The 15,642-nt window shown below is 55.3% G+C and overlaps 1 protein-coding gene across 4 annotated transcripts in view; it reads left to right on the top strand.

The window, feature by feature from the left end:
• Positions 1 to 344: 344 nt before the first annotated feature.
• FGF9 (fibroblast growth factor 9) overlaps positions 345 to 15,642 on the top strand; it is a 48,731-nt gene continuing 33,433 nt past the window's right edge. Inside the window, exons 1-2 of one of the 4 annotated variants that reach the window (XM_064493272.1) lie at positions 345 to 1,328; positions 9,302 to 9,405. In XM_064493272.1, coding sequence (XP_064349342.1) covers positions 1,052 to 1,328; positions 9,302 to 9,405 — 381 coding nt within the window. In that variant the 5' untranslated portion in view covers positions 345 to 1,051. Of the gene's footprint in view, positions 1,329 to 5,051; positions 5,415 to 5,643; positions 5,690 to 9,301; positions 9,406 to 15,642 lie in introns of those variants that run through there. The other 3 variants (XM_064493271.1, XM_064493273.1, XM_064493274.1) reach the window with 3 other exon arrangements.

The following is a 15,642-nucleotide window of genomic DNA, read 5'->3' as shown; positions in this document are numbered from 1 at the left end:
GGTTCGGTTCCCAGCTTCGATTCTGCAGGAGAGCCGCAGTCCCCGAAGGCCCGGGGCTCCAGCCTCCCGCTCCCTTTGTGAGGCCCAGGCTCCTGGCGCCCCCGGTCCCGCGCTCGGGCACGCGGCGCAGGGCCTGCCGCAGCGCGGCGGGCGCGGCGGGCGCTAGGACCGCGGGGAGCGCGGGCGGCGCGGCGCTACCTTAAACCCAGCCCAATGCCGCTGCCTGCGCCACTCTGCGCGCCGCGGGGCTGCGCAGGAGGAGCGCTCGCCGGCCACCTCGCCCCGCGCCCGCGGCGACACCTGTTCGCGGCCGCCGGCGGCACGCGGGTCCCGCCGCGGCGCCCCTCGCTCCCGCCGCCGCCCGCCGCCAGCTCTAAGCCAATGGACGCCTGCCGAGGCCCTGGAGAATTCTGGATACCAGCTTTGGACGCCTAAAGTTTTCCCCTCTTTTTGTTTTATTATCATTATTCTCATTTTTGGAGGGGGGCCGGGGGGCAGATTAGTCGCCGCCACCAACGTGAGATCTTTTTTCTCCTTGAAGGATTCCTGCTGATGTCTGCAGAGTCGGTTAGAGTAAAAACGGCGCATGCCTTCCTGGAGTCAGGATCCGTAAATTCTGACGTAGCCCGTGCATCTCAAAAATCCCTATAATAACGCCTAGGCATTTAAGTTGCTATGGTCATTCTGATCTCGAACCAAATGGAGAAACTACGGATTTTTTTTCCTTACTACGGTCGGATGGGATGAAGACCTTCCTGCCTGCCGAGAGCTGGGGACCTGTCTGTAGAGATACATAGATATGTTTATCAGTATGTCAGTGTGTGAGTATAAAGTGGTGGTTTCTTAGACTATCCGTGGTTTGACCTTGAACCTGTGCCAGTGAAACAGCAGAGTACTTTTATTTATGCATTTAATGGATTGAAGAAAAGGACCTTGTTTCTCTCTCTGCAGCTGCAGTAAGGGAGGGGAGTTGGATATACCTCGCCTAGTATCTCCTGGGTTGGCACCAGCATTATTGTTTATCGCTGTGCTCCGAAAGCCGAATCTTCTGATGGCTCCCCTCGGTGAAGTTGGGAACTATTTCGGTGTGCAGGATGCGGTACCGTTTGGGAATGTGCCCGTGTTGCCGGTGGACAGCCCGGTTTTGTTAAGTGACCACCTGGGTCAGTCCGAAGCAGGGGGGCTTCCCAGGGGACCCGCAGTCACGGACTTGGATCATTTAAAGGGGATACTCAGGCGGAGGCAGCTGTACTGCAGGACTGGATTTCACTTAGAAATCTTCCCCAATGGTACTATCCAGGGAACCAGGAAAGACCACAGCCGATTTGGTAGGTATACCGTTAACCCTTTAGTGTCCGTGCCGGCATGTTTGGATTGTAACTACTTATAAGGTGGTGGCGGGGGTGGTGTGGTGCGGGAAGGGGTCTCTCTCTCTGTCTTGTCTGTGTCTGTGTCTGTCTTGCTAGCTAAAAAAAAAAAAAAAAAAAAAAAAAAAAAAAAAAAAAAGCCTCCGGAATTGCAGCTCTGCCGCTGGCACTGATGCGAATCTACATTGAAAGGCTTTTTTTTTTTTTTTTAAGGAAGGTTACGATTTATAAATATAACACAAGCCCCTAGTTCTTTCGCACCAGATACACGGGAAGATCAGGTTTAGGAAGTTTCTTTTGAATGGACTGATTCCACGAGTTTAAAGCTTTCATCATTAACTAACTGAGAACTTAAAAATGCGTTTTCGCAAAGGCAGTGGTTATCATATGTGCCCAACGAAGTTCTGGCCCCCTCCTTTTCCCCTCTAGTGAGTATACTGCTTGAACTGTAAACTAAGCATATCGCTCATCCCCACCGTGAGGGTCTGGAACCCTTTAGGCGAAGGTTGCTGATGTTCTGTTGGGAAGAGGACTGAAGCCGTATTTTAGACTTCCGAGCTCGGGAAGGGGCAGAGACACGGCGTGGTGGTGGTGGTGGGGGGGGATGACTCGGGAAGGGGCAGGGCGCTCACCAGGGGCGTAAGTCCTTCCAGCCATCAAGTTATTCCCCGGCCCTGTAATTTCCATAGTGTGCAGCCCCGTGTGGGTGTCCTGGGTGGCCCTGGTGTGAGTGTGTGCGCTCGTGCAAAAGCGGCGAGCTACTTTTAAAGGGCATTCCGAGGATTTCATTTCCCGAGGAGGGTACTTGTGACTCAGCATTGAAGGCTGCAGACCCGAGAGCTGGTGACTGTCCCCTCAAATGCCAGCACACGCGTGCCTGCTGGGCCACCCTGAGCCCAAAAGCAGCGAGTCAGCGAGCACAGTTTGGGGGTGGGGGCGACTCGGGTTTTCCCCTTACTTGCAAAAAAAAAAAAAAAAAAGCCAGTGTGGGCAACCAGGCTGTTGGTAGGAGTTAACTTACGAGTGAACCCACCTGACAACACTTAAACTAGGTCGTAAAAGCAAAGTCCTGTGGTGATTTCTCTTCCTCATGCTTTAACGCCAGACGTTGAACAGGATCTAAACTATCTGTGTAGGTTCGTGGGCTGGAGACGATGTCGGAGGTGAGGAGGATTCAGGCCTGAGATGGGGCTGGTCCCGGATGCACGAGCTCCGGGATTTTTTGCCCGAACGGAACCTGCTAGTGTGAATGGCTCTGGCAGCCTCTCCTCCCCGCTTTACAGTTTTCAGTTACAGAAATGTAACTCCCGGAGGAGTGGAGGCAGCTCTGGCCGCTGCACAGCGAAGACGAAACTTTGCTAAAGTGCTTTCTCCCAGGCTGCGGCCGAGCCGAGCGCTGCGCTCCAGAACCTCGGGCGGCCGGGGCGGGCGGCGTGGGCGGCCGGGTGCGCCGCGCCCAGCCGGGTCCCCCGCGCGCCGGCCGGCAGGTGCCACTCGGCTGCCCGGGCCCCGCGGCGCACTCGGCGGCCGCCGGCCAGCTCCGCGCGGTCCTAGACGCGCTCGGGTTCCGCAGCTTGCCCCCGCCCCGCTCGCCCTCCGCTGCGGGCACTGCCGTGTCCTAGGCGCCCGGCCGGCTGGCGCGCTCCGGCCGCGTTTGGGGGTCGGGCTCTTTTTGCCCACGCTCCGTCCCTTCGCGCGCGCTGCGTGTGAGTGCGGGTCCGGCTGGGCCGCCGCCCGGGCAGCGGGGTCGCGCGCGGGGTGGGAGCTGCCGGAGGCGCGCGCGGCGGGGGAGTTGGCGGTGGGGCCGAAGCCCCTGAGCCCCGTCCTGTCTCGGACCCCTCTCCCTCCTTCGAAGCTCACAGCCGGGTCTCGGGAGCGGTGGGCTCGCGGCGCCGGAGGTGGGTCGGGCCAGCCGGCAGGGCCAGAGCCGCGGGGAAGGGAGGGGGACAAAGGGCGGCGCAGGCGGCGGGGGCCGCGTGCCATTGTTACCGCTCCCGAGCGGAGCCCGCCACCCCTCTCTGCGCCCTGCGAGGCCGGCCTCCCGGCCCGTGGAGCCCGCGGTGGGCGCCCGAGTGCGGCCGGCAGCCTCGTGTGCGGAGCAGCCGAGCCCCATCCTCGCGAGCGCCGGAGACCCGCGCAGCAAGATAGGGAGGCCCCGGGAGGCTCGGGTTAGGCTCCTCCAACCCCCACCCCACCCCACTCTCCATCCCCAGTCCCCACCCCGACTGTGGGCTTTTTTTTTTTTTTTTTTTTTTAACGCAGTCACCTTTCGGGTAGGACGTTTGCTACAGGCAACCGAGTCATCAGGAATCCGGTGACTCTGCCGCGGGAACAGCGAGGAACTAGGGTGGATGGAGGGAACTGGGGGCCGGTGGGGGCGCAGGAGAGAGGCGTGCTCTGGGGTCAGCCGACAAGGACGCTGGCACAGAGGCTGAACAGAGACCATAAAACAAAAACCCGGCCTCGGCACCCCCCACCCCCAATCCCGGAGGTGACACGTCCTCTCCTTGTCCGCCTGGCGCAGTCGGCGGGCTGGTAGGGGCAGTGCTGGGTGGGAGGCCGGGCAGCGGAAGCCCCGGCCCGGGTTGGGGTCGGGGGGGCCCATCCGGAGCTCGGGGGTCGGCCAGGAGAGGGCAGCGGGGGAGGGGCGCGCCCGGCGCTCGCCGCGCCCTCACCGGGGTTTGGATGCGGCTGAGTGGGTGGTGTGCGCAGTGGGGGCGGGGAAGGAGGGAGAGGCAGGAGGCTTATTTCAGTCTTCCATCCGGTGGCAGAGAGAAGCGCCCCCGGGGTGACAGCAGTGCCGCGGTCTCCCGCTGCGGCAGGTCCCAATATTAGCAACCTCTGCAGCGCTGCGCGGCCGAGCCTCCCACCCTCGCTCCCAGCCCCGCCCCGAGGCTCCTGGAAGCTGCGGGCGGGCGCTAGGACCCGGCGCGGGGCGGGCGCGGGGCTGCGGCCATCACACCTGGGGCTCCCGCCCCGCCCCCGCCCCGCCCCCGCCAGCCTCACCTTGGGCCCTCCCCCTCCCTGCCTGCGCCCCCTCCTCACCCGCCGCGCTCTGGGGACGCTGTGACCCCCACTTTCTCTTCCGAGTCTCTGGAAAAGGGTAGCCGTGGGTAGGAGGCGAGGTGGGTTTGCACCTCGATTAAAATAGAAGGTGCATTTTCTACCTGAAATGGAACTGAGGAAGGAAACGTGCTGGAGAGAGTCTGCCACCCCCTGCAGCCGCAGGTGACTGCACCGCTGCTAGCGTGGCGGTGACACTGCAGCGGCAGTGCGGGTGTGGGGGCGGGGGGCGGCTCACCGCTGTCCCAGCAGGAGCTGCGCGGTGACAACTTAGGTGGGACCGAGAGGGCGCCCTTTGTTTCCCTTTGGGGCGCTGGTGGGGGGTGAAGCTGGCGGGCGGGGGGTGGGGGGGAAGCTAGAACTGTCTCTGGCTGACGGGCCCAGGGAGCCAGACGTTCGCTTCCTAATTCTTTAAAGCACTTGCTAGACGGGAAAAGTGAGCAGAAAATCAGTTGAGGAAATGGTAACGTGCAAGAATCATAACCAGGGAGCGCTGGGCCTGGTCCGCTACTTCACTCGGCGCCAGGCGGCCCCTGCGGGCTGACCCTGGTCTGGCGGGAAGATGGCTGCTTCCCGCGGCGGGGCCTTCTGGCCTGATGGAAGGCCGCCTCGGCTGGACCGGGCGCTCGCGCCCGCCGGGGCTGCCCTCGGAGGGTCAGGTGGAGTTGTACTGGAGGGGAGAGCGGTGTTAAACAGCACGGTAGACAAAAGGGGGTTAAAAATCTTATTTGTAGGGCTTTGCACTTGAAACAATTGTGTTCTGTGTATCTGGCTCTTCAACATCTCACCAAGGGGAAGAGCCTGTTTAAGGAGCTCTTTTCAGGATTGGTCCAGATCTCAAAAATCAGCAGGGTCATGACTCCCATTCAGTTCGTCATTTCCCACAGAAACTCTGGGGTTTGCTCCAGCTCCTGCAGACTCGGCCTTGCTGGGATTCGGGCTCCGAGATGATTGGTTTGGCAGCCCTAGTGCGGGGTTCTCTGGGTGAGCTCTGTAGGGAGGGGTTAATCTACTTTCGAAAGCCTTGTGTCCTGCCTCGCTCCAGTCTGCACCGTGCTTGTCCTTGAAGAATGCGGCTCTGCTGAGGGTGGGGGCTTTCAGGCTGAGGGTTGTTTACCGTGGGCCGGAGCTGAGCAGCTTCTGCCCACACCCCCTTCCCAGCCGGCCTCGAGACGAGGCCGATACAGAGGGGCTCTAGGGGGCTGGGCCTGCTTTGGGTTAATGGGCCATGTGGACAGAGCCCTGGGCGCTAATACCTGGTGAGTCTGGAGCGAGGATGACGGCCTATTTTGGTCATTTTCCTGAAGTGGTCCCAGGAACTGACCTGGCGTCTTGTGGCCCACAGATGACCTTGGACCCCATCAGACCCCATCAGACCCCCTGGGGCGCAGTGAGTGCATCCTCACTGGAGCTGGCGCTGCTGTGCAAGGGAGTAGCCAAGTGCCACTGGTCACTGACCGCACGCTTCCCCGGTCCCTCCGGCTCTGCCGGTTGCTGTGCCCTTCTGAACTGAGGATGTCCAGGTGTGTCTGGTGCACCCAGGTACACCGGGCACAGCCCCCATCCCGCCCTTTCTTCCTTCTTCCTCTCCTGTGGCTCGTGACACAGTTAACTGTTTCTGCACGGAAGACCTCTCCTGGGCTCTTACCAAGCCAGTGCCCCTCGGTCCTGCACACTCAGGTGAATAGCCAGCATGGGGCCTGGCCGTCCTCTGCTCAGTGCAGCTGGAAGCATTTGCTTGGCACCAGCTCAGGCCCAGAGAGAGGTCAGGGGACCTGACTGAGCTTACAGAGTTCACTGTGGACAGGATGGGCCAGGAATGATAAGGATTCCAGTCTGGTGGGGTGCAGTCTGGTGGCCAGGTCTCTCCAGCCATGCAGCTTTGGTGCTCCAGTGGGGAGATGGCTGTGGCTCAGAATTTGAAGTTCTCCTTGCCCTCGGTCGTGAGGTGACTTCAGGAGAGCTGGGGCTGTTCTTTGGAGGGCTCTGCTTCTCAAGGAGCTGCGTGATCCGGTCAGTGCTTTGAGCTGGTGAACTCTTTTCCACCTGGTGTCCCTAAACAGGCAGTTCCTTCTCACGTGGAGAGCCCCTTGGAGCCTCGTCTCTGCTGTTAATACTTTCAGGCAGCCGCTCTGACTCCCTTCCCCAAGCCTGCGTGCGCTGCCCCTGGGCACTGACCATGCCCAGAACGCCTGCCCTGACTGCATTCTCCCTGTTGTTACTGTGTCTGTGTGCTGACGTGGCCTCCCTCCCACTAGCTGGTAAGCGCTTTGAGGGCGTGGGCTAGCTCATATCCATCTTCACATGCTCCACAGATGGCCTGGCGCTTGGATTACGGTAGTCATTCAATAGTTTGTTGATTGAATGAGTCAGTGCATATTAATTACAGCTCTCTTGTTGATGCCAGGAAGAGGAAACAAGACAGATATCTTAATACTTTCATTTCCAAAATGTCTAACCGTAATTTCAGAACTCAAGTCCTTTAACAAAAAAGCTCTGTGCACATAAACAGTGTGCTAATAGTCTGCATGCACAGACCTTCCCAGGCTCTGTCTGAGGAGGGCATGTTCCTTCAGCTCACCTGTTCTTCACTTCCTCTGCGGCATCTAGTCCTGAGCACTGGGTCCGTGGAGTCTCCTCTCGGGCACATCTTCCAGTCACTAGAAAGGGCCTAACTCTGTGAAGATGGTGCAGAAATCACGGATGGGTGAGGAGTGGTAACACGCACATCATCATACGGGTCTAGGCTCTGGAGTCTGATTGCTTGGTGGCAAGTTATTTAGTGTCCTCGAAGCTTGGTGTCCCCACGTGTCAGCTGGAGGTGAGCCTCTTGGAATGCCCAGAGTTGTTCCAAAGGTTGAGTGAGAGTCCGTCTCACTGGGCGCAGCCTGGATGCTCCAGGACTCCAGCTGTTCCAATGGTCCTTGTGGTTGCTACACCCCCGACGTCCTGTGGACCAGCCGGCCAGATGGATTTGTGAGGTCACACACTTACTTCTTGTTGGGCCTGATGGGCAAAGTTGGTTAATATTCGGTATTAGTCCCTCAGTGCTGCCTCACGTTTAGGGAAAAGAGATTATCAGATGCTCTCTTAGAAGGTGCCAGTATCTTTTAGTTTTATGACTTCCCTTTTATTGACATGGTGTATTACGTGGATCAGATGCAAAGGGGCAAAATGTTTTCATTTTACAATGAAAATCAGACATGAATGAATTCCTTGCGCTGTTTCAGGATAATGATGATCTGAGCAGAGGCGTGTTCGCATGTTCTCATGCATGCAGCTGCTACAGTAGTAGAACGCCACCGTTTAAAGCATTTTTAATCATAAGAGTTAGACGTGGTACGTTGAAATAAAATGGTGCGTCAGGAAGGGAGAGCATCTCACAGGAACTGACTCTTGTGGGAACAGTGCCTTATTGTCTTCCTTTTTGCTGTGTGAGGTGGGGCTGCCTGGAGGGAACTAGCTTATTTCAGATGTATCTGCCACTAGCGACTCACAGGTCATTGGATCCAAAACATAATTTGTAATTTCTCTTTATATTTTTCCATACACTGTTCCACACTCTGTTAAATACTTTCGCAGGTCCAGAGAGATATTCTGCAGACTGTAAACACAAAATATTTGTTGCCTTTTGGGCTTATAAAAGACTCAGGACTACCAGTTTGTAAGCACTCTCTTTGTGCCTCACCTTAGAGCACTCGCTTTATTAGATTTATGTACTTCATGCCTTCATTTGACTGCAGCACAATCTGATTTGCGAGAGTTGCAAAATTAGTTGTTTAAAAAATCCATGTAAGTGCTTTTTTATTAGTCACATGAGACTGACTGTAGCACAATGTTGTCCTTAGTTTTTTTTTCTAAACTCTTAAATGTAAGTAAGGTTTTTAATATTTGGAGATATTTTGAAAGCAGCTCAATATTTGGTATGCGTTGATGCAAGGTCTACACAGAGTGTAGCGCTGTGTGAGGAAACAGAAAATGACTGAGCGTGAGGGGTGTGAGCGGCGTCCCCGGTAAACCGTTGGGTAGTCGTGTTAAAGCAACAGAGCACTCGTAGAAATTGACGCTGCTGCGGTGTGACCATAAAATTCTGGATTTATGCTCAGCTTAGGTATTGTTATTCTTGGTGAGGTAAGCAAGGCAGGAAAGGAAATAAGAAAAGATCATCATGTTGCCTTGATTCTGGGGTACAGCATTCCATGCCTGCTTGAAATCAGGAGCATTTGTGGAACTGGCGTGTTTTTTCAGACTGTTGTGTTATCTTGATTGCTTAGCTGTCCCTCTGAGGCTTGGGTAAGTACAGCAAAAATACTTTGTTGAAGCAGAAAGATTTGGGATGTGTGTAGACTTCTCAGTTTTCCAGACGGAGCTCCGCGCAGTTAGGCGGGAGAGAGCTGGATGATTTCGGCGGAAGTCAGACAGGTCATCAGTAGCACCCCTACTCTCATTTTGAGAGTCAGGACCCTTCACTGAACAGAATTCTTTCCCCCTCAATCCATGCCCACATCCAGACACCCAGGTTCACATTTTTAAAGTGGAGTAAGGTTTTGCTTACGTTGCGCGCTTTCAGGTTAATTGGAATTCGGACATTGGTTTAGCTGACCTACCCCTTCTTCGCGTCTCTGTGTCAGGACTAGCTTTGTTTATTCTTAAAGTGTTTTGTGTATTATGTGTCGTGTCGCTCGGTGTTTTGTACCATTACTACGAGGCAGGGCTTGGTCGGACACCCGACTCCTTTGGCAGCGGTTGTAAGAGAAAGCGCTTCCTGCGCGAGCCGAGTGAGCGGACATCCTCTCAGACGCCCCCCCGGGTGCTGAGGCGGGGAGACGCTCCTGCTCTGACCTGCCTCCCCTCTGCTCTTGGTCTCGCAGGCATCCTGGAGTTCATCAGCATAGCGGTGGGCCTGGTCAGCATTCGAGGCGTGGACAGTGGACTCTACCTCGGCATGAACGAGAAGGGGGAGCTGTACGGATCAGTAAGTACCGCGGGGCCGCGGCTGTCTCCCTGGGGCGGCACCTTCTCTAGGTTATAAATAGCTGGAAACAAAACCGTGTTGGGAAGGCGAGTGTGCGTTTCCACTTTTGGGGGAAACCATTTCATTTTTACTGATTGATGATCAGCCCTGGACCGTCACTCGACCAAGTTTCTAAGAAGATGCTTTATTTCTCTGCCAAACCATTTTCATTATCAAGTAAATAAAAAAATTCACAACTGTGAAAAATCCCATCTTCTTGCATTGAATGGGAGTTATTTTTGAAATGAATTGAAATTACCTTTTCCCAAGCTTTGCCAAGCGTTGTGATTAAAACTAGAAATAGACCACGCAGTGAGCATAAACCTTTTCTCTGAGCCACAGAAGATTTTCATTATGTAGAGAGAGACGGGAGATGGAAATTACTGTCAGAGATTCTTGTGTGTGAATAAGAGTATAAAAATGTAATCATTGTTTGCAAGTATTATGAGTGTCTTTTTTTCCTTGTCCCCTGGGTTAGAAGCTCCTTGGGGGAGGCGGGGTGGGGGCACTGATTGTAGCCTGCCAGGTCTGGGCCCTGTTCTGGGGGCTGGGGGACAGCAAGGATGCGACAGAGCCCCCCATCTGCTTTGAGAGGAGGGGGCCGACTGGACATTTTTGTATCTCTTTACTCAACAGTTTCTAAAACACAGGGCGTGGTAGGAACTTGGTATGTTTTTGCTGAAGGTATGAGTATGAATGATAGGTCGTCAGTCACCATATCCTAACTTGAGTTTTTAGCAAAAGATTTGTAGTGAAATCACCCTCTGTTTTTCATTTCCATTATTGGTGGTCAAGTGGGAATTTTCTCCATGCGTCCAACATGAGAACTTTGGTTAGAATCTACAAAAAGTTGACAATTACAAGAAGCTTGGAATGGGAGAAGTTCTGGAGTCGTCTGTTGTCAGAAGTGAAGGGCACTGTCACCGTAGAAGCTGGAGACATTTTTTCTAGACACACTCTTTTCCTATCCATGTACCGGCAAACACGGACGTGTGCGCGCGCGCGGGCTGGAAGTCACAGCGACCTTTCACTCAGGACTCCGGGGCCTGAGTGGTGGCCTGTGTTGTCTGGATGTAGCTCTCACCATTTTTGGTCACACAAGGATGGTTTTCCTGCCTTGGTGAAATCTGAATGTACATTGGTTGATTTTGTTAGATATTTGTCTTCTTAAAAAGTGCTTCCTTGAGAGAATACGTTATTTTAAGATATGTTTTTAAGCATAGGGTGGAGTTTAGCTTTTTACAGAGTTCTTGGTTTAGATGAAGTTGTCTCCTTCCTAAACGATCTCTGTCGACACTTTCGAGTGTGAAGGGACAAAGTATCAGGACTTGTAGGTTTTAAACCGTGGCGCGATGTCCTCCGCGTCAGCCCTCGCCTGCTTCCTTGCCTCTCGGGGTGCAGCATGTCGGGCCGTGAGCCCCGGAGAGCGCTGGCCGTGCTCGGGCACAGTCTGCCCTTCGGTGAGTGGAAGGGCTGTGGTTCTGCACAGTGGGCTTCAGGTGTTTTTGAATATGGATCTCAGCACTGCCTGCTAAATTATTTGAAAATTGTACATATGAAATGTGGTTCGTGTATGCTGTTATTTTAGGAAACACATATTAAAGGTTTGTAAAGGAAGCGAGGAGTGAGTTGTCACAGACAGAGGCCCTCGTGCCGGAGGAAAGATGGGACACTTGGTGTCCGGCGGGGCCTCAGCCCGGTGCTCGGGCTCAGTGGTCGGCTGAGCCTGGACCCCGTTGGGTGCCTCCCGGGGATGCTGGCCCCTTCGTCTCCCTGCCTCCTCCTCGGCGGCCCCCACTGGGGGCAGGGCCAGGGCTGAGGGGTCCCTGACTGTAGACCAGGTGAGGCCCAGTCCCGCCTGGGGTGGTGGCCGGGTGGCTGGAGAAGCCGGTCTGGGCGTGTTTCTGAGAGGCCCAGCTGTGCGCTCACGTTTATCGTGCATCCCAGCTGCGAGCGAGGAGGTGGGGCTCGGCCCCGGGGAGCCCAGCAAAGGCAGGACAGGCTCTTGGTCCTCTAGGCCCAAGAAACGCATCGGTCCCTTCTCGCCTGAAGGGTGTCCTCAGCTTGGAAGCTGTGGTTGGAAAGTGACCAGGAGTGTTTTCCATCTGTCATTTCCTTTGTGGAGAAAGGTCTTCAGTGGCTTCTCTGCCCCCAGCGTCTCCTGTCTCCAGCCCCCGGCCGCACTGCCAGGAGGCCCCCCCGCCCCAGACGCGAGCCAGGACCCCTTCAGGCCCTGCCTCTGGCCCCGCCTGCCCTTGGCTTGGTCCAGCGCTCTCCCCAGACCGCGCGGCCTAGATCTGCTTTGCTGGAATCAGCTTTCGTCCTCCTCGTCTGATGTGCGCAGTGGTCAGGGGGCCCCTCTGGCCGGCCACCCCTCCCTCCTAGACCGGAGGGGACAACTTTCTTTAAGATTCTGTGAGAGCTGCGCTTCTCAGGCAAGACCCTCACCCCACCCCTGACTTGAACCCCAGTTTCCGGTTAGCGTTGCTGGTGATTTCCTCGGGCCCCAGTGAAGCTGTTCGCATTTCCATCACACGCGCGTCCCCGGGGACTCACGGTGTGGTCGGCTGTGTGTTCCCTGATGTGTCGAAGGGCGCATCTGGCAGGCTTCTTTGTGGTGTTGCCCACATGTGGCGAGGGCCGTGCACATGCTGGGTGTTCGGTGAGCCCTCATGGGGCTGCTGTGACCCTGACGTGGTGCTGATGCACACGCTTCATCGGGCCCCAGGAGTGCCCTGGCCATGGCTGACGTGCGCGGCTGCGCGTCCTTAGGGCTCTGCTGGAGGGAGGAAGCCCTCTCTGCCGTTGCGTGCTGGCTTGGACTGGGACGTGTCCTCCTGGGTGGGTGGGGGGCGGGTCCCCCCTGGGGGTGTGGCTGGGGCTGGACAGGAAGATGGTGTGGCAGGCCTGGCGGGTGAGGGCGGGTACCAGCATCAGGAGACAGGTTGCTCCTTCTGTCCCTGCCTCCTCCTTCCCACCTGTGAAGCGAGAGCTGGACGAGGTGTCCGGACCATCCTGTCCTACTCTGCATCTCCGGAACCTGTGGTTTGGATTTTCCCAGCTGCACTCTCGAGTCCTGTCTTCCTGGCCCACGATGCTCTCTGTGTGCCCAGGTGTCCGTGATAGGGTCTCTGTGCCTCCCTTGCTTGGAGCCGCTGGCCTGGGTGGCCCCGGTCTGGGCCTCGTGCAGGTGCGGGGGTGCTGGAGCTGAGACCTGGCTCTCTGGGCCCAGCAGTCACACTTCCCGCAGGCTCAGGGTTGTCGTGCCTGGTGTGGCCGGACCCCAGGTGAGGCGGGGAGAAGGGCAGAAAGACAAAGGCAGCGGCTCTGGTGTTAAATACCCTGGAACCCGTAGCTGGAAGAGCTCCCGGGGAAGCTCAGAAAAGTGGAGAAGGTTTGCGTCTAAACACTGGGGAACCTTGAAAAGACGGATCTCACTTGGAAAGAAGGTAAGCAGAGATTTGGGGAGGTCGCCGCCACTTTTATAAAGCGAACAAACGTGTCCGTGTAGCCAGAGCTGGTGTGAAATGCATTCGGGATTATTCGTCTTCCATCTGTGTAGTTCTTTTGTTTCCAGTTTACATTAGGCTTAGCTGTAAGATGTCGGAGGTGGATGGGGTAATATTTCTTCAAAAAATGTGTAGAATTCCGATATCCCAGCAGATTGTGGAAACAGGAAAAACCGTATGGCTGATGTGGCTCATGAGATGGTTTAAGGAAAACTCAGATGATTCTAACCCCGGGGTGGAGACTGGTTACTGTGCTTCTGTTAATTCATCTGTGCAGCCGGTCATTCATTTGCTTATTCATTCACTAGCATTTCTCTCTACTGTGCCTAGAATTGTGCTGAGTGCATAACAATGCAACTAATCTCTCAAAATCTCATGGGAAAAATGTACTTATGAATGAATAATTCAGTGTGCGATGCACTATATTAGAGGAGTCACAGGTGTCTTGGGCGTCCAGAAGCGTGTTTAAATAACTGCCTGGGGAAATGGGGCGGCGGCACGTAACTGGATCTTGAGGGATGCATAGGAGTCTCAGGAAAGGGAGGGCAGACGGGGAAGGGCCACATGAGCTTTTGAGCGTAGAGATGAGAATACCCTGCCTGGGTGAAGCTTAGAGAGGCCGTTAGGTCTCACACGCACGCACACGAGTGTGTACTGGGCAGAGGACCACAGCGTGAGAGTATTAGTTTTCACTTGTCACTTTTGTTCTTGTCAGAGAGACTGGAAGTAAGGCTCAGTTGCTTTGAGGGTCTTAATCTAAATTATCTGAGTATTGTCAAGACACTTCCGAGTGTTCTGTAATAAATCTCTCTTTAAAAAAGGATGCCACAAAGAATTAATCTCTTTCAGGAAGCCTGCATTTAGTGAGAGACATTTGGCCTTTTCATTAACAAAGTTCAGCGCAATCACTAAAATTGTAATGACAGAGGAAGGTCAGCGTGGGGCCTGTAAGCAAGGTGACAAGGCCGGCACACGGACTTCTGCCTTGTGTCCCTCTCAGCACTTGCTTTATTCTGTCCAGAGTTTTCATTCCTGTTGGTCTTTCCCACTGGATTAAGGGGTGAGTCTCTGTCTTACAGCCTTTCTGGTCCCCGGGGCCCCTGGCACGCGTCACGTGCAGTGGGCGCAGGGGGTCTGTGGGAGGGTCGCGCGTCAGTGGCGCTGCCTGGAGTGCAGCTGCCCCCTGGGCGTGCTGTGCTCCCGCAGGCGTCACCTCATCTGGCTGTCAGGGCTGAAGGGAGGGGTGGGCTGCCTTCTCCAGGCCTGGCGCTCGTGGGTGGCAGAGCGTGGACGCGGACCCGCGCTCGGGGCCCAGCCACCATCCTGACCGATGCTGGTCACACAGGCGTGGGCCTCTGGTTTGCTGCTTATGTTTCCAGAGGCACAACTGGTCCTGAGTTGTGTGAGTCCCTGTCGTCAGTGGCCAGGGTGTGATGGCTTTGGACTGAGTTTCCAGCACACAGAAACCTAAACAAGCCGGAGACGCTAGGTGGGGCAGTGGTGTCTCCGGCGTGGGGGGCCCTCGGGGTGCTTCTGTGGTGCGGGGTGGAGGTGGGGGGCTGTCCCCGAATGAAGGAGGTATCCACTGCATGAGAGGCCAAGGGCAGTGTCCCTGACACTTGGGACCCCATTTCACTTGCACTGTTTTCATTATGTTACCTGAATATGTATAAACGTAGACCCCTTACTCCTCTGTGGCAACTGCAACTCACACCATATTTATATGAAAGCTCACACTGGACGGTGAGACCAGTAGCATCTGAAGTGGCTCAGCTGACCTGATGTGATGGAGGATATCACCTGACTGGGCCAGTTTTGTCTGAGCTCCGCACATCTGTTCCTCAGGGCACCTGGGGGAGGGCAGCCTCCCCCCAGGTCTTCTGTGTCATCTGGTCTTCACTGACCTTCCAAGTGTGTCTCCTCCTCCTCCCGTCAGCCCTGGTGGCAAAAGTTGCACCACTTAGCACAGAAGGTGACGCTAAACACAGGGACACTCTTGGGTGCTCATCTGGAGGGTCTAGAATGGCCTGAAAATGATCCCTTTACTTTTTCATGAAATGAAGAAGCAGCAAAATGCTCTCTCAGGAAGCCGCTGCCCCAGGTGGGTCCTTGTCTTCCGGGATCTGCGGAGCCAGTTTGAGGAGGCACGTCCTGTGCGTGGAGCTTGCAAACAGTGTGATTCCTGCAAAGGACATGAAAAGGGTCATTTGTTCAGTGATCTGCTTGATGGCGGGTGTGCTGTGGAAGTGGGTGGTTTTAAACGGACCCTCTGGGCTGCAGAGCTCTGCCTTCCATGGCATGTGTACGTGGCCAGTTTTCAAAGGATCAGGTAGTGATTCTTTGATGGGAGGAGGGCAGGACCTTGGAAGAGCATCTCCCGTATTAGCCGATTTAGTTGAGAGCATCCTTGCTTTAGAGGTGAGGAGAGTGAGTTCGGTGGCTTAGTGACTTGCTCAAGGTCACATGGATAATACGTGACAAGTTACAGTTTGAACGTAGGCAAATTAGTAAACCTTGTCTGGTATGTATGCATAAAAATGGCCACCCGTTTTTTGTGACTAAAAAATATATTTTTTTAACCAGAAATAATGATGTATTTGAGCAAGATCCTAGCATCCCCTTCACAGATAGGATTTTGCAAGTTTTTCTTTCTAGTTTTTGTTTAGTGGTCCATTTGTTTCCTTAGCAT

Source organism: Camelus dromedarius, chromosome 13 (genome assembly GCF_036321535.1).
Source record: "Camelus dromedarius isolate mCamDro1 chromosome 13, mCamDro1.pat, whole genome shotgun sequence".
NCBI lineage: Eukaryota > Metazoa > Chordata > Mammalia > Artiodactyla > Camelidae > Camelus > Camelus dromedarius.
Note: the sequence above shows the minus strand (reverse complement) of the source record. Positions and strands in the feature narration are given on the sequence as shown.